The sequence below is a fragment of the Pseudochaenichthys georgianus genome, chromosome 15 (genome assembly GCF_902827115.2).
Source record: "Pseudochaenichthys georgianus chromosome 15, fPseGeo1.2, whole genome shotgun sequence".
In the NCBI taxonomy this organism is placed as follows: Eukaryota; Metazoa; Chordata; class Actinopteri; order Perciformes; family Channichthyidae; genus Pseudochaenichthys; species Pseudochaenichthys georgianus.
The window spans coordinates 1,041,228-1,062,658 of NC_047517.1; the positions used below are offsets into that span (position 1 = coordinate 1,041,228).

The 21,431-nt window shown below is 41.7% G+C and overlaps 2 protein-coding genes across 4 annotated transcripts in view; one reads left to right on the plus strand and one right to left on the minus strand.

Annotated features, from left to right (window-relative positions):
* Positions 1-465: 465 nt before the first annotated feature.
* Positions 466-7,020, minus strand: yipf4 (Yip1 domain family, member 4). The gene is made up of 6 exons (XM_034100849.2): positions 6,773-7,020; positions 5,380-5,533; positions 3,521-3,692; positions 1,874-1,951; positions 1,678-1,791; positions 466-1,316 (listed from the first exon to the last, which is right to left on the minus strand). Exons 1-6 carry the CDS (start codon positions 6,828-6,830, stop codon positions 1,179-1,181), a joined length of 714 nt encoding a protein of 237 aa, XP_033956740.1. The 5' UTR covers positions 6,831-7,020; the 3' UTR covers positions 466-1,178.
* Positions 7,021-8,521: 1,501 nt separating this feature from the next.
* Positions 8,522-21,431, plus strand: part of exo1 (exonuclease 1) — a 50,803-nt gene continuing 37,893 nt past the window's right edge. Inside the window, exons 1-3 of one of the 3 annotated variants that reach the window (XM_071205762.1) lie at positions 8,522-8,627; positions 10,677-10,873; positions 11,092-11,211. In XM_071205762.1, coding sequence (XP_071061863.1) covers positions 10,713-10,873; positions 11,092-11,211 — 281 coding nt within the window. In that variant the 5' untranslated portion in view covers positions 8,522-8,627; positions 10,677-10,712. Of the gene's footprint in view, positions 8,628-9,554; positions 9,642-10,049; positions 10,069-10,676; positions 10,874-11,091; positions 11,212-21,431 lie in introns of those variants that run through there. The other 2 variants (XM_034100137.1, XM_034100138.2) reach the window with 2 other exon arrangements.

Below are 21,431 nucleotides of genomic sequence, written 5' to 3' on the forward strand. Positions count from 1 at the left end.
AGAAGGCAAGTCATTCCTCTCATGGACTCACAACTGTTCATTGAAAACCACGCAGGTGACTACCTCATGAAGCTGATTGAGAGAAGCAAAGGGGGGCTACTTTGAAGAATCGAAAATATAAATCATATTCTGGATTGTTCAACACAGTTTACATTATTCCATATGTGTTCTTTCATAGTTGTGATGTCTTCAGTATTAATCTACAAAGTAGAAACATAAATAAAAACCTTTGAATGAGGTGTCCAAACTTGTGTCTGGTACTGTACAGCAACAGGGGAATTAGTGACTGCTCTCTAGCGCCCCATAGTGGACATCTCAGAAGTGACATTTACCTCATGATTTAACAGTTTTTAATGGGATATTTGGGATTAATCTAACCTGTTACAGCACAACTGTTTAATATATTAGTGTGGCCAACTGTGCTTACTGTATATCATTTAAAAAACTCAGTCAGGAAATATCAGATTTTGAAGGAACAAATCACTTTTCATTTACTGCAATTATTGATCATGATTAGGTATCTGTATTAAATGGGAACAGGGGTGAAAAAACAAGGCACCACATAGAGACCCACTTCAGCTGCTGAAATCCATACATTAAGAAAACTGCTGCAGGTCTCCCTTAAAAAAGAGATCGATGATCTCAATGGGATTCACCTGGTTAAATAAAGGTTTCAAATGAAAACACGACCGTGAAAACTGAAAAGCATAAATGGAGTTTTCATTGTACATGACAGTGCATAGCAATGAAAAGGTTATGCAAAACCATCTCTTTTTGATACCATCCCATTCTTTTCTTCAATTCTTTTTTAAGCATGAATATATGCATTACAAAAATGTGGCATCAAATTTTTCATAGGGATAATGAATAAAAATGAAATAATGTAACTAATATATAACCCTGTAACTTCTTGCTGATGTTTTACGAGACGTCTGCATCCTGTTTAAGGGGTTAGGCTAAGTTTAAGGTGTAAAAGCATACGCATTTTATTGACCAAAGACAAGGGACACCTATTTACAATGATATATATTTCCTACTCCACACCTTCTACAATTTAACAGAGTTAAAAAAGAAATAAACAACTTTAAAAATAAATCTCGTTCCATTGTTTTGAGCCATCCTCCCCCATGCTCCAGGGTCCATGTCCATGAAAATGTCCAAAAGTGAAACTCATCCAGTCACACACCAGTATATAATGATAGGAAGTAGATGTACAAAAGGAAAATGGGATATATGAGGAGGGGCTTCTTGGTTTTAAATTCATCTCCGACGAGCAGTGACGCAGCGCTGTACGCAGCCCAGAACACTCCGAACAGCTGAAAGACAGGAGCACACAATACCAGAAATATGACATGTATTCATCAATCTGAGATGTTCCACATAAGTCAGGAAGCAAGAGGTTGTTCAAATCTACATTGTGTTCAACTACAATTTCACATGTCCATTATTGTTAATCATTTGTTGTTTTGAGTTTTCTCTTTTGAATTATTGTTCACTTTTTTGTAGTGTCCTTTGCTGGATAAAACAAAATACCAATACAAAAAAAATCAATAATAAAAAAAGTGTTTTACTAACAATAATCATCTTCTTATACCAAAAACAGGTTTTCTTAGGTGCCATTTATCCTCACAGAATTCAGAAAGTATTCAGAAGCTTCATTTTGCACGTCTGACTCACTTTGATTAGTGTAGAAACCATCTCAAACCCTCCAATCACCAAAAGTGGAGGAGCGATAACGATGAGAGGCAGAAGGGAATATCCGATCACTCCAAGAACCTGGCCGAAGGAAACCTGCGCAGAAGAACAAAGGGACTCCATGAGAACAGGTCCAGTGGTGTCTGACTGAGGAGATGACTCTGTGTCCGCTGCTTACCTCACCACCCAGAACACGAGCCAGCAGGAAGATTGTTAGTGAGCCAAATATCCAGATGGTGATGATCCAAGACACGACCTGCCAAATAAAAGCTTTGAGAGTTTAGCATCAGCACTGAAAACATGTTACTCCAACAAGTCACTGACATGCATATCATATTATATACATCAACAATAGGTACCAAAGAACAGCTCCACAAATATGACTTTCAATTCTTCAGTATAATGTCTTTAATTTGAAGTTGTAATTTCGAAATGTAGTTTAAGAATGAAATAGATGAGGATTCATTAGCTTCTGCTGTATTTGATTCTGAACAGTGAGTGAGGAAATAGCTCTTTTCCACTGCAGGAACTAAACTAACTACCACAGATCCTGTCTTTGTGTCCACTGTCCTCTGCACGCTTTAAGGACGCCTTCCTAAATGATACATTCGGCACTTCTCAAGAGCTGACACAAATAGAAATGATATTTTCGGGGACTTTCAGATATTGGCTATATTATATTGGCTGATCAGATGTTTTGTTACATCGAAACAACGATTGGTTGATTACATCTTAAAATAAAAGGTCACTATCATTGTACTACTGGGTTTGTATGGACCAAGAACACATCACATCGAGAAAAAGTGTTTCACACCCCCACAGGGACAGAACATGGGGAAATAAAAAGATGAAACCGAAAACTGATAGGATCATTGTTCTACCCCAGGGCACTAAGTACCAATCGCGTTCACACTGGAGTACTTTTCCCTGAGGGAAGATTACGCAAATGAGCCGCTGACGCCACTTCGTCTTCTTCTGCTTTGGGTTTACTGGCAGGCTGCAAACAACTTCGCGGCGTATACTGCCACCCGAATTCCCGGCCGGAAGTCCCTGGAGTTGGGGACTGGCTTCAGTAGAACTGCAACACTCCCCACACGCACACACAGTACACCCGCGACTGTTACAATGAAGGCTCGATAATCAGCTCACGGCATATAGGCAGGGGTAAAGTGCTATTTTTTTTTATGAGTGGGGGGCGGACCTCACCTCCTCTAGGGGGGTCCGGGGGCATGCTCCCCCGGGAAGATTTTTTTTTTTAAATATTGAAGTTAAAAGCATCAATCTGGTGCACTTTGAGAGCAACATGGAGAGATCTATGGATACATCTCTCAACACATTACATTTCATTTTAGCTGACGCTTTTATCCAAAGCTACTTACAATTACAGGGACATTCTCCCTGGAGTAACTAAGGGCTAAGTGCCTTACTCCGAGTAAATCGCCAGAACGCCGACACCTCCTCATCACTCCACCGCTCCCATGTTTTCTTTTGTGTTGCCATAAGGAACTAAAGGGGAAAAGTACGGGGAAAAGTACTCCGGTGTGAACGCAGCTAATGTCCCCAATTCTGAAGTACTGTTCTCTTTTTCACATCCATTTTCTTTAACTGCCAAACCGCACATACAAATAGTCTCTTACAGTTCAACTCGCTGTGGGCTCATTATGTATTCCCAGTCGGTAAAATAAAGAGAAAAATATAAAAAGCAGAACATTCATATTATGGAAGGACCAAGGTTACAGGTGTGTCCTGCAGTGGAACAGTGTGGGAAACATGGCTGAATGTATGAATGGGGATGACACAGGTCTCATCCTTGTGTCCTTCTCACCCTGAACTGTCCGTAGATGGAGATCATGGAGAAGAGCAGCACCACGGCCAGAGGGCCCCAGAAGTCCGGGTTGTCCCTAACCACTTGCCGGTTGAATCCCAGGGACGGCATGGGCATTAGCACACAGCGGATCTTGTAGTAGATGTCCTTCAGGTCGATGTCCAGCTCCTCTCTTCACACAGACACAACAACATTCATCAACAGAGCTGACGTCCAGCTGTTTATTAATGTAAGATATGTACCTGTCAGTTGTCTCTGCGTCTAACATCAGACACTTTTTGGTGTTGATAATAATTGGGATGTGGCATAAAGTAAAACATGCTTTATAAGTGGTTCAGCAGCAGCACCTTTCCTCTGTGACTCACTGTTCAATAACTGTTTCATAGGGCTGGGAGCAGAGTTCCGTTAGCCGGTAATTACCGGACTATGACCGGTAAAATATGCTGAAGACCGGCAAATCTAAATCTCTCCGGTCAAAGTGTCCGGTCAAAATAATTTCCCCTTATCTCAATACCGCATCAGTTGCGCCACTTATGTGACAGACAAGAAGAGTATGTGACAGACAAAAGATGATGTGACATATCTGATCGATATGGACATAAACGCGAGTAAAGTCTAATCTGACGGGAGAGAGAGATCAGCTGCTGCTGACGAGTCGACACGCAGCTCTGCATGATCACCTGCAGCGGTGAGCGGACAAAACACACACTTCAGGTTAGAATATCACACGTAGCTATTTTAATTACCTCTCAAACTACCGTAACTAGTTATAGATATGTTTAGTTTTACTGTCGGGTCACTCATCACTGATCCGCGAGCTGCATGATACTGACGGGCTGTCAGGAGAGGGAGAGAGCGCTCCGTTTATTATTCCCGTGTTATTATAAATTACTGTTCACTTTTGAATAATGTAGTTAATCTACTATAATTAGTTTGTTTAATATCGAATCATATCAATTTGTTTTAAAGCTCAATAAATAACAAAGAAGATCTTTGACCGGCACTTTTCTAATTTTCTCCGGAAGATTTGAACTTTGTATGTTGACCGGCAAAAAAATATTCTAATGGGAACTCTGGCTGGGAGACATCCCCTAAAACTAATTGTCACCTAACCTCTGAGACGATAATCAAACAATATCTTATTCAATACAACTGTGCACATGACTCTCCATCCTAACAGTGGAGCAGCTAAGTTACTGTAGTGAACAACCCACAGAAAATCCTTTAAATGACAGGTAGCATTAATGAGAGGTCTTCAGTAGTAACACTTATCTGTTCTTTAAAACAGGAATATCTCGGTGTTACAGAGGGGACAGACAGTGGAGACTGCCCTAGAGTAACGCTGTATCATAGAGTTCAAAGCGAATCATCTCAGAGTCGTGCTTTGTTCTTAAGGAGCTGTAAAATGTTTTCTCTGACGAATCATACTGATATTCACAATTAGGTTTCTGGTCTACTGCTAACCTGACTCCACTCTGAGAGCTAGCCTAGCTGCCTGTCCTGAACGCAGCACACCTCTCTCAACAATGGCGACTGAACCAAACCGCACTGACTGGTTTGCAGTAGTTGACGCCCTTAGTGTTACCCTTGCTATTGTAATGTTCTGTACCTGCTGATACCAGTGTTAAATGAAAGACTAATTGTACCTAGAGATGCATGATCATTTGAATATACTTGGTATACAGGCGGTCCCTGTTACTCTGATGAAGGTTTGTAGCAGCCATTAAAGACTTGTGTGAGCTACAGCCAGATTCTCAAACACTACCACTGGCTGGGGTCTGATGATCCATAACAAAAAGTCTGTACTCAAATTATAAATCTGCATTTCAAAAAGCTTAAGTTTCAAAAAGCTAACTCACAGCAGAGGTTTGCTCTCTTCACTCTCATCCTCCTCCACCTCCAGCAGCCAGCCGTAGCCTCGCTGCCTCAGGAAGGTGGTGGTGTACGGGTCTTTACCGTTGTCACTGCCCAGGTTCAGCTTAACGTCCGGAGCACTGATGGTGCCGCTGAGCTCTGTGGAAAACATGTTTGCTTGTTTAAGTGGTGTGGCACAAGGAAAACATTAAGCACTAGGATGTGTGAAGAAATACCGCCGACAGTATGAATGTTTTGGCATTTCAATTTTTTAATCCATCTTGCGCAAGACCCACTAATATCAGTTTCCCCCCTTATATTTTCCCTTTTGATAAAATAACCATCTCACTCAGTACTGGAGAAGAAAAAAACATCCACCTGAATTAAAGCTGAAACCATCAGGTTATCAATCATAATTAATGTGAGTGTTTGCTGCTGCTGTTTGCTGCGGTTACATTTCAGAATAATATATATGATATGTTTTTATAATGATTGATCATTAAAGTGTTCTCAGAGCTGGTGGAGGTGCAGCTAGTCTGAAGTACTTTGTAGACTGCAGGGTAGCTGGTGAAGGTGCAGCTAGTCTGAAGTACTTTGTAGACTGCAGGGTAGCTGGTGAAGGTGCAGCTAGTCTGAAGTACTTTGTAGACTGCAGGGTAGCTGGTGAAGGTGCAGCTAGTCTGAAGTACTTTGTAGACTGCAGGGTAGCTGGAGAAGGTGCAGCTAGTCTGAAGTACTTTGTAGACTGCAGGGTAGCTGGTGGATTTACTCCAGGTGGAACTAAAGTCTGATTCAACACTTGATTAGATTTCACATCATTCATCCACATCTGTAAAGTAACTAAAGGGATTAAATACATGTAGTGCAGTAAAAGTACACCATTTACATCTGAATTGTAGTGGAGTAGAAGTATAAAGTAGCAACAAAATGGTACAGTACTCGAGTAAATGTTCTTAGTTACTTTACACCAATGAACCCCCCACACTACGTCAGGTGGTGGCCAGTGTAAACAAGAGTGGGATAGTGGTTATATGGTGGCCATCTTCGTACTGTGCATTGTCATTGAGCTATATTTGAAGGATAACGTGTGTCTTTAATAGCAACATCACCTGAACAGTGAGATATATCAAATAAAGCTTCCATTGTTTTAATGGTGTTTGTAAGCTAGCTTAGTGAACGACACGTATCAATCGGCTACTCATTCGCATAGCTACAAAATAGCTGGCACATTTAAAGTGTGTTAAATATTAAAAAAACAGTGTCTGAATGAATTCGTAGGTTGGTAATTGCGCTATGTTAAAGTTAAACAAATAAAGAAAATAACACAACGTTATAGTGCTGGTGAATGGTTAGCTCTGTTGAGGCCTGCTAGCTGTGGAGCTCTGCTGGTTAGCCTACCTTCAGCCTCTGTCGAAGAGACGAACGTAAAGTCTCCATTGGTAGGAGGAAACTGCATGCTTAATGTTATATTAATGCCACACGCCTTAAGTTAAGAGATATGACATTTAAATAAGAGGTCGGTGAATTATGCCGAGTAGCGCTGTTAACGCTGTCATTGACCCCAGCTCATCAGTTGAAGTTAAACTATCGCATTTTGTTTTCGTTCAGTCCCACTTCTCCTCTGCGGTGAAAGCAGGAAGTGCAGAGGAAGCTGGGAAAGTCGACACGTCTTATGATGCATTCAAGTCGTGACACAAAGCTGGAATATGGGAATTTTGTATTAGAAAGTAGACGCGTCTTATGATGCATTTAAAAGCGTTATTGTCATATGCGCAGTAGCTACTACAGGGTAGATATGTGGCAATACAAATCTCAAGTCCCAAGCTTTTCCAACAATGCAACACAATATATAGCATATCAAACACATTTAAAAAAAAACAATAAAAGAGTGCAAGAAGAAACAAAGTGGAAATAAAATAGTGCATATATTGCAAGACCGATGTGCAAGTAATGCAGATGAAGTAAACTATACATGTCAAAAAATAGTAGGCAGTTGTCTAGTAATGCTGAGAATGTTGTAAATGACCAAGTAAATGCACGAGTCTATATTTATGTAAATATAATAAGAAAAACAAGAAGAAATTAAATATTGTACAGTGAAAAAAAAAATACTGTTAATCCATCATCTCTCGGTCTGTCTGTCTATCTATCTAGCTATCTAGGATTAATAATGTGAAATATAATCACAGGGATGCAAACTAATCAGGTATGAAAAAGGTGACAAGGATCCGAGCCCCCCGACCCCATGGAATATCGGCTTTAAAATGAGGAATTAATAACAGAGGATTGTAGCAGTCAGAACAACTAAAGCAGCAGTGTCAATAATAACAGAAACGCCAAAAAGTCACATCTAATAGAAATATATAAAAGCATTTATTTTAATTGTGTAGCAATCAGTTTATAATTTTGGCAGTCTGTTGAGCATTTTGAAAATGTATTTTCATGCCTCTGTTCAAGGCTTAGTCTTTCTATCTTTATAGCCAGTGGTGTAAAGTAACTAAGTTCATAAACTCAAGTACTATTATTGGGTACAATTTTGCGCATGTGCGAGATAGTCCGCCATATTGGACAACTCCGGACGGCAACCCAAGATGGATTTTAGCAAAGCGCAAAAAGAAAACTCGAGAGAGATGAGTTATTGTTAATACAACGTGACTTCACTATTATTTAACAACTCTTTTTATTGGGTTCTTTTATTTGGGGTTTAAGTACATTGTCAGAATAAGTGAGAAATGAATTTAACTTCTGTTAGACAGCTATCATACTGAATACATATTTACTGTGAATGTATGCAAAAAAGTATGGCATATGGCTGTCTAACAGAAGTTAAATTCATTTCTCACTTATTCTGACAATGTACTTAACCCCAAATAAAAGAACCCAATAAAAAGAGTTGTTAAATAATAGTGAAGTCACGTTGTAATAACAATAACTCATCTCTCTCGGTTTTTCTTTTTGAGCTTTGCTAAAAGCCACTGTGTCAAGTGTCCATCTGGTGTTGCCGTCCGGAGTTCTCCAACATGGCGGACCCTCTCGCACATGCGCAGAACCGATCGGGCAGGGTGACGGATCGGGTAGTGACAGGGTAGTCACAGTGACCATTGTCAGTGACACAGATCACGCTCTGCCGCTACGACAGGGAGTTCTGCTCTGAACACCTGAACGGCCCGTTCTAACAGCTGTTCACCAGCGGTCCAGTCTGTGCCACAGTGACTCCGGACCACACAGTTAATATTAACGAACGCACCCGTAGGTAATGTAGCTGCTGAAGCTAGACCTTATTATACATCCATGAGCAGAGCCGACAGGCAGGAAGACTCGAGCACACAGCGTCCCAGACCCCCCCCCCCCCATACCCCAAACATATTTTTATTGCAGATCTACATGAATCATACAAACAACCTATTTTGGATTAAAAACGGCGAATTTTGCCGAAAGGTGACAAGTTTGCATCCCTGTAATCAACTCTTAACTCACTTTACCTGGTGTAAATTCACAAGCTACCCTGCAGTATACAAAGTAATAAAACCACTTTAATGCATCAATAATGATAACACATATTATATTATTCTGAAATGGACCAATCTGCACAATGACTACTTTTACTTTTGCTATTTTAACTATATTTTGATGCCAATACTTTTCTACTTTTACTTGAGCATCAATATGATTGCAGGACTTGTACTTGTAACAGAGTATTACTACACTCTGGTACTTCTACTTTTACTTAAGTACAATATATCTAATTAATTTGTCCACCTCTGATGATTATTGTCCATCCAGGCGTTCGCCTGAGAAATCTTTAAAATATCAGACAGTTGTTGTTTCGGACGCCATCTTCCTCCTGCGAGCGCCATGCTCATTTGCATGCTTGGTATATTCACCAGTGTACCGCATTTGATATATAGACAAGGGTGAGATCATCACTAGCTCTAACATTACATGCTAAAGGTTGCACATAAGGCCATTTTATTTTATCTTTTATGAACAGAGAGAAACACCTAGTGTGAGACTTGTAGAAGGTAACCAAGAAACAGGTCTTTAGTAACTAGCCTACATAAACATGTTAACGTCACGTGAGTAGCCGGGTGAAGCGGTTCAGTTTTGGAACGCACCTTTTCTTCCGTTGATCCCTCCTTCTCGGTCCATCCGGCCAATTGCAGCAGCTCATGTACGGAAATCCTTCTTTTGCCGCTAAAACCAAACTCGCTCCAGTTTCTGCCGTTCCAAGCTGCCTGAATGTTTTGATTACAAATAACAAAAATAAGTACGTTTTTCATTTACTTCATTACATTCCTTGCTTTTGCATGTTGTCTAGGTCAATGTGTGTCATCGTTGACTGCTTACAGTTCACACGGACAGAGGTTTCAGGCACCGTTGAGACTGTCCACTGTGTTCAGTTAGGATACTTCGTAAGGTTATATAATATGATGAACTCATCAAGACACTACTGAACCATTAAATACTGAAGAGTCCTTTCAAGTAATCTTGTCGTAATAGCTAATTATGTAAGAGCAGGAACTAGTACACTGAACTCAAAAGAAAGGATGTCACTTTCCTACGTTACTTTTGAACGTACACTTCCGATGTAACGTTCGCTTGCTTACTAACAAACATACAAAGGTCTTGTTACACAAATGGTAAATAATTTTTAGAGGCGTTATGCTAAATTCTTCGCACATACTTTCCCAGAGGTAGGTATTTTGTAACCTGAAAACTCAATTTTCAGAACTAAATTCTCTGTTGTTTGTGTTTGCTAGCTTTAGCCCTCTCTTGTCTTTGATGAACGGCAGCTACGTTACTTTGCTAGGGTTAATCCTCAAATGAGGGAACTGGGTTTACTTTACATTAAAGCTGGGCGTGAAGGGCTGTAATGGGCAAATGAAGTATCCGGTTTACAAAAAAACTCTAATAATAACTATACATAACTAATCGTTTTCCTTTGAGTGAAACAATAGACCGAATCTGTCTCTGTCAGGGAAAAAAACCCAATAGATCAGGAGTTATTTGTAATCTGTTAGTAGCTCTGTCTTCAGTGGACTGCACATGTTGCTTAGATTCAAGAGCAAATTAGGTTGCATGTCCTTTGTCCTCTCTCTCCTCTGTATTGCCTATCATCTCTCCACTGAGACGTCCAGTCCTAAAGCTGAAGTGCTGGGCAGCAACGGTCACCCAAGGGCCTAGATGGCCAGCACCACTAGGCAGCTAATCTACAATGTCCACATACTTGGCATGTGTGAAAACTCCCGTATGCAGCTGTTTTGTGTCAGTTGTTCTATCAGTATTTCTGATTGTTCTCCAGTCTCAGAATCAGCGTGGCTGAAATCACCAGCTGAACATGGGAATCTCTGGCCTGCTGCAGTTCATCAAAGATGCTGGAGAGCCTATCAGCGTGAACAAATACAAAGGCCAGACCGTGGCAGTGGACACATACTGTTGGCTGCACAAAGGAGCCTTTTCTTGTGCTGAGAAGCTCGCTAAAGGAGAACCAACTGACCAGTAAGCATTTTTATTATTCTAGCTGAAATGAAAAGGAAAGTGTTCATAGCTAGGTAAATATTTTCTTTCTAACGGTTAGTGGGTCTGTTATTCCCCAATTATTTTATTTTTTCTATATTATCTATATCCTCTTTTTTTTTTTTCTATTAATGGGTAATATTGTTAGAATGGTTCAATGTTTAGAACTGATATTATAATTTTTATTTATCCAATTCTAGGTATGTGTGGTACTGCATGAAATTTGTGGACATGCTGTTGAACTTCGGTGTCAAACCAGTTTTGGTGTTTGATGGACGCAATCTGCCGTCAAAGCGAGAGGTGGAAAATGCTCGAAGAGAGTGAGTATTAACCTGTATCGTACTTAAAAGTCCCGTGTCATGGCCATTTCCACTGATCATAATTCCATTGTTGAGGTCTACTAGAATAGATTTATACTGTGCAATTTTCCAAACTCACATTGGTTTCGCATACAGCATCTCTGTAAAGTATGTGTATTCAGCAGTATTCACTCTCTCCACTAAACGGCTCGTTGCAGCTCTTGCCCCCCCCTCCCTGTGAGCCCAGTGTGCTCCGATTGGTCGGGACCAGTCGGGACGTTGTGAATCGCGCTGAGCTCCATGGAGGTGTGATTTCCTTGTTTAGCGATACACAGCGAAACACAGCCAAACTCACCCTGAGCACACACAAAGTCACAGCCGAAGTAAAAACAATAAGTGTGGCTTGATATTGAGTAAGAAAAAGGTTGATAAACGCTGTGAGAATGGGTCTGCAGAGAGAATTTCGCCGCGATCCCAACTGTCTGTTATCAGCCTGCAGCCAGGGAGGAGAAATCAGCAGAGCTGCTTGCACTGAGTGTGTGTGTGAGGAAGTCCGTGGATTGGTCAATTTGGACCAATCAGCGGGGGCTTAACATAACAGCTCCGCGGACGTAACGTAACGGCTCCACGGATTGGTCCATTTCGTTCCGGGTACGGGTGACATCATGCGTACCCGGAAGAATCAAATGGACAATGACGTATCTCCAACGAGGCGTTTTGGGGAGGTAAACTGTGTTAGAGTTTTACTCGCTACAGGGTGTACTTTGAGGGTTTTGACTCACCGTTTACATGCATAAAAACTAGTGCTGTCAAAATTATCGCGTTAACGGCGGTAATTATTTTTTTTAATTAATTGCGTTAAAATATTTAACGCATTTAACGCATGTGACGAATGGCCCGCCCCATACGTGCCACCAGTGGCAGCGCCAGGGTATGGCTGGGGTAGGCTGCACCCATACCAAGAAATGGCTCAGCCCCACCATGAGACATGATGTTAGAGTAAGCAAAATAAAGTCTGCCAACTCGCGGAGTAAATTGCACAGACAGCAGTTAGTAAGATTGATTTCAGTCGCCACGGTTTTGAAAACTTTTGTCACGTAGTGATCGTCTTCTCAATAGAACATCTTTGATAACGACGTGGTGTTGTTGCAGGAAGTCCCGACCGAGAATACTTTTGCTGTAGGTACAGTAAGATGTACACATAACTGGTACGCAGGTTATGTGCGTAATCTGAAATGCGTACCGTCACTTGTGTCACAAAGCGCATTTGCGTACCGACGTACTTGTGAAGCTTTTCCAGAAGGTGGTTAGATCACCGGACGACAGAGTCGGTCTCCGTGTGCACAGACAGGGCTGCTGTTAACGTCGGTCTGTACAACGGAACTTGTGCCAAAACTACGCCAACCGGCTGCGGAGGGAGACTCGCCCCCCCCCTTCACTGGAGAACTGCGCTAAAACAGCTGATCACAACGTTCACACTCTGTGGTCACGAAGTACTCCACTAGCGCGCCCCCCCCTCTGTCGACTTTCCTGAAGTACTCCCCCGTTGATAGAAATCAACACGTAATGAATTAAGACCCCACGGTTTGATGATTGATAGGTGTGTGGGTTGTCTTTCATTTTGACATGCAGAAAAATGTTATAATAAACATACATACTGTGTTAAATGGATATATCCGCCTTCTTTCATTTAACTTTCCATTCCCACAACAATATACATAAATAAATGGCATACTTTGGACATAGTTCGAATGGTGATTAATCATGATTAATTAATTTTTAAGCTGTGATTAATCTGATTAAAGGATGACTTCCTAAGACAGCTGATTGTGACATACATAGGACATTTCATACACAATACATTATACATTACACAGGAGATGCCATATTGACAGGGTCAGATAGGAGGGCTGCGGACAGTGAACCGCAATCCTCCTGTCTCCCCTCAAAATCCCCCAGCAGAGAAGCTGCACGCTCCATGTTCAGTAGGTCCAGATACTCCCTCAGCCATGAGTCCCTAGTGAAGCAGGCTGGTTTGCGTTCCTTCCAATTTAGTAGGATGAGTCTTTTTGTGGCTAAACAGCCCGATGTCCAGAGCCGATCGGCAGTCCTTGCAACATTGCCATCTGGCTTGAGACCCAGTAGACATGCAATGGGACATGCAGGGAAATTAACTTTTAAAGATTCAGACATTAAGGATATTACTTCTGACCAAAGTTTTTTACCGCTGGGCATTCCCAAAGTAGGTGCAACAGTGTACCTCGCTTGCCACATTCATGCCAGCATAAGTCTCTGTGTTTATTGTCCATCTTGGATGTTGTACCAGCGGTGATGTAAGCTCTATTGAGCATTCTGAACTGTATGATCCTGAATCTTACACCTTTAGAAGAGAACATAGCTGACCTCCAAATGGAGTTCCATTGCAAAGCAGACAGAGAGATATTCAAGGCATGCTCCCAGGACAGTTGGACAGGAGAATAGGTATTCGGGGCAGCCCTAGATAATAATTTATAAATGTTAGAGACCACACCAGATGATATGATGGCTTTCTTGAGGCGCTGGTCCTCTTCCATACATGAAGCAGGCATGGCTCCCTCCTTACATGTTGTACTAATAATAGATGCTAGTTGTGCATATGATAGAAAAGATGAGTCTGAGAGACCATACTGATGTTTGAGTTGTTGAAATGGAAGGGTTTGGTCTCTATATATCTGTCCAATTGTAGTAATACCAGCCCTCTGCCAGATAGTATTACTTAAGGTGCCTCCTCCTGCAGAGAGACAGGGGTTACTCCACATGGGGCAAGACGGTGAGAGCCCCTCTATGTTGAGTCTCCTGTGCAGTTGCTTTACAGTAGAGCATGGAAAGCGGATGATGGTATTATCCATTGAGGGTGGTGGTCTTGGGCAGTACCACATTGAGGCCAAAGATATGTTTTGGTTTACAGACATGATGGATTGCTCCAGCCATTGCCAACTGCCTACCGGAGAGGCACTTTTGTATGCCCACGATAATGGATACCTTGCTTTGAAGGACAGATAATACTGGAATACATCCGGGACTCCCAAACCTCCCATTGATCTTGGAATGATCAACTTATTATGTGCTATTCTGGGTTTTTTATTATTCCAAAGGAACTGAGTGAAGAGGGATTTGATATCTTTAAACCATTTTAGTGGGAATTCAAGAGGGATAGAGGAGATAATGAGAAAGCCTTGGGAGAACATTCATTTTCAAGGTTTCTGCTCTGCCCCATAGAGAAAGTGGTATGGCCATCCATCTGTCGATGTCCTCTTTAATGGACTGGAAAATAGCAGGGCCGTTAAGGCTAAAGATCTTGGAGATAGGAGAGACGATGTTAATTCCCAAATACCTCATTCCATTTGTTTTCCAAATAAAGGGGGTGTTCATTAGGTTGTGCTTATATGAGTTAAGTGAGATTGCTTCACTCTTGTTCCAATTTATCTTATATCCAGAGAAGCTTCCAAATAAATGTATCATATCAAGAACTGCGGGTATAGAGAGTGCTGGCTTGCTCAAAGTAAGAAGTATATCGTCAGCGTACATATTTAATTTGAAGTCGTGTCCATGAATGTTCAGACCATGTATGTCACCATTAGAGCGAATTGCACAGGCTAATGGTTCTCGTGCCATAATAAAAAGTAGGGGACTAACTGGACACCCTTGCCTCACGCCACGGTGTAAGGGGAAAGGTTTTGAGATGAATCCATTAGTTCTAACAGAAGAGAAGGGAGCGATATACAAAGCCTTTACCCAGCTAATCAACTTGGGCCCAAAGCCACATGTTTTGAGCGTGTAAAATAGATATGTCCATTCTATTTGGTCAAAAGCTTTCTCAGCATCTAGTGATGCTGCAATCATTGGCAAATTGCTGGAGCTTGCTTCTAGGATCATCTGAAAAACTGGACTGGCGGCCTGGAATGAAACCTACTTGGTCTAGATGCACTATAGATGGAACCACCTTCTCCAAACGGAGTGCCAGTATCTTGGCTAGAATCTTGTAGTCACAGTTTAAAAGGCTTAAAGGGCGGTGGTTACTCATCAAAGAAGGATCTTTGCCCGGTTTAGGCAACGATGAAATAATGGCCCTGCTCATGGAGGGAGGCGTGGCTTCAGATTCTAATATTTCATTGCATAACAACAGTAAATATGGTGAAAGCTGTTCTTTAAAACATTTATAGAACTCTGTTCCAAAACCGTCGTCCCCTGGAGTTCTTCCTGATGCCATCTTCATGATTGCGTTTTCTATTTCATTTTGGGAAACAGGTGCCTCCATAGCAGATCTGTCAGCCAAGCTGATGCTAGGGAGGTTAAAACCTCCAAAAAAGCTATCTAAGGCTTCTTCATTCAAGTTATTTGTTGTGCTATATAATTTAGAATAATAATTGTTGAAGGATTGGTTGATTGTGGCTGCATCACGCTGTAGCCTGTCCTGCTCATCTCTGATCGCTGGAATAATCTGTCTGTTTTCGATTTGTTTCAATCTACGAGCTAACATTTTCCCTGCTTTGTCTCCGGATTCAAAGTATGTTCTTCGTAAACGAAAAAGAGCAAAAGCTGTCTCCTCATGTACAAGTTTCTGCAAAGTAGTCCTAGTGGGGAGAAGTGAGTTCCTTAGATCTAAATGGGATGGGTCGAGCACATGCTGCTCTTCTAGAGTCTTGAGTTTAAAGTTTAATTGGGATTTCACCTCTCTGCGCTTTTTATTCTCTGCCGAGGAGAAACTAATTAGCCAGCCCCTGCATGTTGCTTTGAAAGCCTCCCAGACAGTGGTGACGCTAGGTACAGAATTTAGATTGATCTCAAAGAAATCTAAAATGTGGTCTTTAATGAGCAGTAGGGGTGTAACGGTTCACAAACATTTCGGTTCGGTACGTACCTCGGTTTTTAGGTCATGGTTCGGTTCGGTACGTTTTCGGTACAGCAGAAAAAATTATCACAAAACATAACATATTTTTTTTAAATTATTATTAAACTGTGAATAATGTATTCACTCAAATAAATACAAAATATAATAAAATAAACATTAAGGTGCAGCATTTCGATGAACTGAAATAATCTGTATTTGAACTTTACTGTTCTAGTACTCACAAAACATAAACTATTAGTTTTGGGTTTTTAATTATTATTAAACTATGAATATTCACTCAAATAAATACAAAATATAATAAAATGAACATTAAGGTGCAGCATTTCCATGAACTGAAATAATCTGTATTTGAACTTTACTGTACTAGTACTCACAAAACATAAACTATTAGTTTTGGGTTTTTAATTATTATTAAACTGAATATTCACTCAAATAAATATAAAATATAATCAAATGAACATTAAGGTGCAGCATTTCCATGAACTGAAATAATCTGTATCTGAACTGTACTGTACTAGTACCTAAGCAGCCAGTTTGACATTAGGACTTGCTTGTCATTTCATGTTTTTTTAAAGAAAGATGAACTTGTCCACATTGCTGCCGAAAGGGCAGATCAGCTGGCACTAGCAATGTCTCCTGCTGTGGAGAACACCCTCTCTAGGGACAGAGGCAGCAGATACAGCCAGGTAGCGCTTTGCTAACATGGCAACATAAGGATATTTGCCGTTTGTAATAGCTTTGGCTCGGTCTGAAGTTTTTGCGAGTGGTGGAGGCTTAAATGCTAGTGGGAGTTGGGTTTGCACCTCAGTCTTTTGGTACCGGTGATATTCACGATCGGGTGATGCCTTTTCAAATGAGTGTGCAACTTTGATGTATTGCCAGTCGCGTAACCAATTTTAGTGGATCAATGCCGACAAACAGCTTTGGTTCGGTCCACCTGTCTTTGTTCGTCATCCTTGTACGTAACTGCGAAACCAAAATGTTCCCAAACCGGAGACTTCAATGATGCTGGAGGATTTTCGAGCTCAACTTTATCTGCGTTCGCCATTTCGACAGTTCCTCAAATTACCGACTACATTTGAACGCATCCCTCTGACCAGCTCGTCCAATGAAATGACTTGCTCGCTCTATGACGCGTTGAACACAATGGGAGCAAATTACTCTGAATGCTGCGACGCAGCACCTGAGATTACTTCCAAGAAGTCGTTCACGTTCTCAATTTTTTACGTTTAACGTTATATTCGTTCGGTACACTTTGGTACACACGTGTACTGAACCGAAGGGCCCATACTGAATAATTTCGGTACGTGTACCGTTACACCCCTAATGAGCAGTGTGCATTTTTCATTTCGGAGTAGAGATGTATTAAGTCGCCACCGTCTGGATCTGCAGGGGTTGGTTGGAGGGAAACATGTGACAGATACCGCAGCATGATCACTTAATAATATACTATGCATTTTGATCTCAATAACATTCTGGTTCAAATTTGAAGACATCATTATGTAATCTATCCTTGAGTAGGAGTTATGCGCACCGGAATAGAAAGAGTACTCTCGAGCATCTGGGTGCACTAGGCGCCACACATCTGTAATACCGAGCTCGGATTGGAAGTCCCTCAAGGCGACGGAAATGTTTTTATCTGAAGGGAGAGGGTGGCTGGATCGATCCACTACAGTGTCACAGACAGTTGAAATCGCCACCTATAATAAGAGGACCCTCTATGGCAGGGGTAGGCAAGTAAGTTTGGCCGTGGGCCAATTTTTTGCTGAGCCACAAGATGGCGGGCCAGAACATAATCAAAGCCTAATTCAAGGAATTGATTTTGGTAAGAGGGCGCAGCGCCCCTGTTCCCCGGTTCAGAAAAAACTCTGATATCGCTGATAACCCTCCCCATCAACACTCTGATGTGCAGTCAGATCCGCTGATTGGTTCACTGATGATATAGGCGCCCAATCCAGAGCCTCTGGCTAGACCTGCCCAAAGGGAGGCTCGTCCTCTCTCGCGCCATTTCAGTCCCAAAGCCAGGGCTATTATCTGTATTTTAACAGACTTATCTTTTAAATTGAGGTGTATTTATTGTTCTCTTCAAAGTTTATTTTTCTTTGAAATTGTAGGGAGGATGGTCCTCCCTTTCCTCAATGGACGAGCCTCCACTGAGTAAAGTAGAGTTACTAACTAGCTAGCAGTGTTATTTAACATACTTTTATTCTGATAAGTATTGTCAAGTTCTCTGGGTTTTTGGCATTTATTTGAGTGTTTGCCCACATTTGAGAGGCTTGAGGGGCAACTCAACTGGAATCCTTGTTCCTTTTCTTTATTTCAACTTTTCAAGGACACATTAGGATTCTTTCAGGTTGAAAGCCTTTAAAAAATACCAAAGGACAAAATAAATCAATTACAGCAGTTTTGCTTTGCAATTTAATATATTATAACCTAAATTAATCAGCAACCAAGTATTTTACTCAAACTCAATGTATTTAATAGTTAAATAAGTACTTTAATTGACCTGGTTCCCCACAACCACACATTTGCCATATGTGACCCGCTCTATCGAAATCAGTCGAAAGTCGCAACGGCTCATTTCAAAATAAACGTGGATTTGCGTAAAAAACTAGTTTTTCGGGGTTCGGGTGTTTTGTTTGATTTTAAATAAACAAAGTCTTGGCTTTCAGAATATGACATTTTTATTTCCAAAATCACACGATAAATACATGTTTGAATCTTGTAAAGGGAAGATGACAGCTCTCACTCGCCACTCTGCTCTTCCACAGCGCCGCTTCCCCTCCCTCCGCTGACATTATGAATGTAAGCGGAAATGTCGGGACAGAATTTATTTTACCGGACAAATTTGAAACTCACCGGTCATGTTTCAATAATAATAATAAGAATGGTGTAGCAGAGTTTCCGTTAGCAGGTAATCACCGGACTATGACCGGATATGCTGATGTTTAAAACTCAGTTAATGGGGCTCATTTTTATATTGCTTCAGTTTATAATCGTTACAGATCGAAAAGTTCAGATTCATTTTTCAATAAATGATTCCACAAACAACAAAAAACATCATTATTACATTCAAACAAACTACTTGTAGTAGATGAAGTACATTATTCAAAAGTTTACATTACATTTGAATAATAACACGGGAGAAACGGATGCTCTCTTTTCCCCTCTCCCTCCCTCTCTCTCCCTCTCCCTCCCTCTCTCTCCTGACAGCCCGTCAGTTTCTCCTGCAGCTCGCTAAACAGAGGGCGGGGCTTCAGGTGATCCTGCAGAGCTGCGTGTCTCGGTCAGACTCAGCAGCTGATCTGATCTCTCTCTCGGGTCCGGTTAAACTTCACTCGCGTTTATGTCCATATCGATCAGATCCAGCTCTCCTGATCGGCCTTTATAGAGAGCACCGATCAAACTATTAAGAGTGAATATCGGCCGATAATGACCGGCGGCCGATCGATGGGCGGCTAACGGAAACCCTGATGTGCGACTGTCGGTCCTATGTTGTAAAAAAAAAAATCTCAAAATAATATTTTATTTTTGATTCTCAAAATTACGGGCCAAATATTATTGCTGGCGGGCCAACAATGGCCCGCGGGCCGCCTGTTGCCGACCCATGCTCTATGGACTGCAATGTCTTTGGGGACAGCGAGGTAAAGAATTTAGATTGGAGCATACACATTCACTAATGTCACCATTTCATTCTGTAGCAAACCTGAGACAATTACATATCTTCCCTCTTGATCAACATGTACATTGGATGATTTGAAAGGCATATTCTTGGAAATTAAAATACTGACTCCTCTACTAGCTTTTCCTCCAGGGGAAGAGAATATCTGCCCTACCCAATTCTGTCTTAGTTGTTTAGATTCCATCGCATTCAAATGAGTCTCCTGTAGCATAGCAATATCACAATTTAGAGACTTTAAGTACAACAACATCTTATGTCTTTTGATTGGATTCTGAATTCCATTTACATTCAGACTAAGCAAGATCATTTTGTTCAATTGTGTTTCCATTTAAGTAAGGTAACAATCATATCGGACGCCCGGCTAGTATTTTGGTCAAATTGGAAGGGTGTCATCGATGCATCAAGGGAGGGGAGGGGAAATATATAAACAACAACACAAGACCGTAGACAATACAACACAACATAAAAACATAGAGATGCTACCACCCTTGCCCCTAACAATACACACATACACACAAAAACAAAAAATATATTTCCAAAAGGCAATACGACGGAAAATACATTGAGATGGAGGAAAGTCCATCTCTATCCGTGAAGACAAAGAAGAGCTGCGGAGCTCAGGTGCGGAGAGGCAGTCCAGTCCTTCAATAGCCTATAGGCCTATTCATTTGTCTGCCATTAACCACAACTGTGCTAACTAGTTGGGGGTTACATTACAGTATAGCCTGCATCAAAATCCTAATGAGGGTGTGTGCGACTGTGAGTCAGTGTATGTGCGGGCATGCATGTGCGTCAGTATAAGTGTGTGTGTGTGTGTGTGTGTGTGTGTGTGTGTGTGTGTGTGTGTGTGTGTGTGTGTGTGTGTGTGTGTGTGTGTGTGTGTGTGTGTGTGTGTGTGTGTGTGTGTGTGTGTGTGTGTGTGTGTGTGTGTGTGTGTGTGTGTGTGTGTGTGTGTGTGTGTGTGTGTGTGTGTGTGTGTGTGTGTGTGTGTGTGTGTGTGTGTGTGTGTGTGCGGTGGGGGTGTAGGCCAACTCACAGTCTTGTGGTAATGTCACATCCCAAATAAGTCAGGTCTCTTTTCTTTTAGAACTTTCTCAGCTTCCTTGGGTTCTTTGAATATGAAAGTCTCCTCGTTGATGGTTACGATGAGTCTGGCAGGGTACAGGATGCCGTGCCGTACGTTTTCTTTGCGCAGTATGCTACGGAGCTCTCTGTATGAATCCCACTGGCGCTGTATCTCCATTGGGAAATCCTGAAACATGTGAAGATCATGTCCGTCCCATGTCGGCTTTCCTTCAGCAGACGCCAGCGTCTTAAACACCTCGTTCTTATCGCTCCATCTGAGAAAACGTATGATGATATGCCGCGGAGGGTGCCCAGGGTCCGGGATGGGACGCAGAGCGCGGTGGGCACGCTCTATCTCAGGTGCGGGGATTGTGTCACTCAGCTTCAGGAAGTGTCGGAGAATTGTATCCAGTAGTGGGGAGATGCCACCGGCTTCTTTACCCTCGGGAGGCCGGCTAGGATGAGATTATTTCTCCGACTTCTAGCTTCCAGATCCAGCATTTTACCCTGGAGGGCTTTGACATCTTTGGACAGATCACCCATTGTCTTCCCTTCGCTTGATCCTCTATCTCGCTAATGCGCTTCTCTGCGTTGTTTATTCTT

Excerpts from the sequence above, each read along its gene's own strand:
- yipf4 (XM_034100849.2), bottom strand. The coding sequence starts at position 6,830 with ATGCAGTTTCCTCCTACCAATGGAGACTTTACGTTCGTCTCTTCGACA. Across the intron at positions 5,534-6,772 it reads CTCTTCGACAGAGGCTGAAG|AGCTCAGCGGCACCATCAGT; the intron begins GTAGGCTAACCA and ends TGTTTTCCACAG. Across the intron at positions 1,792-1,873 it reads CTCGTGTTCTGGGTGGTGAG|GTTTCCTTCGGCCAGGTTCT; the intron begins GTAAGCAGCGGA and ends TCTTCTGCGCAG.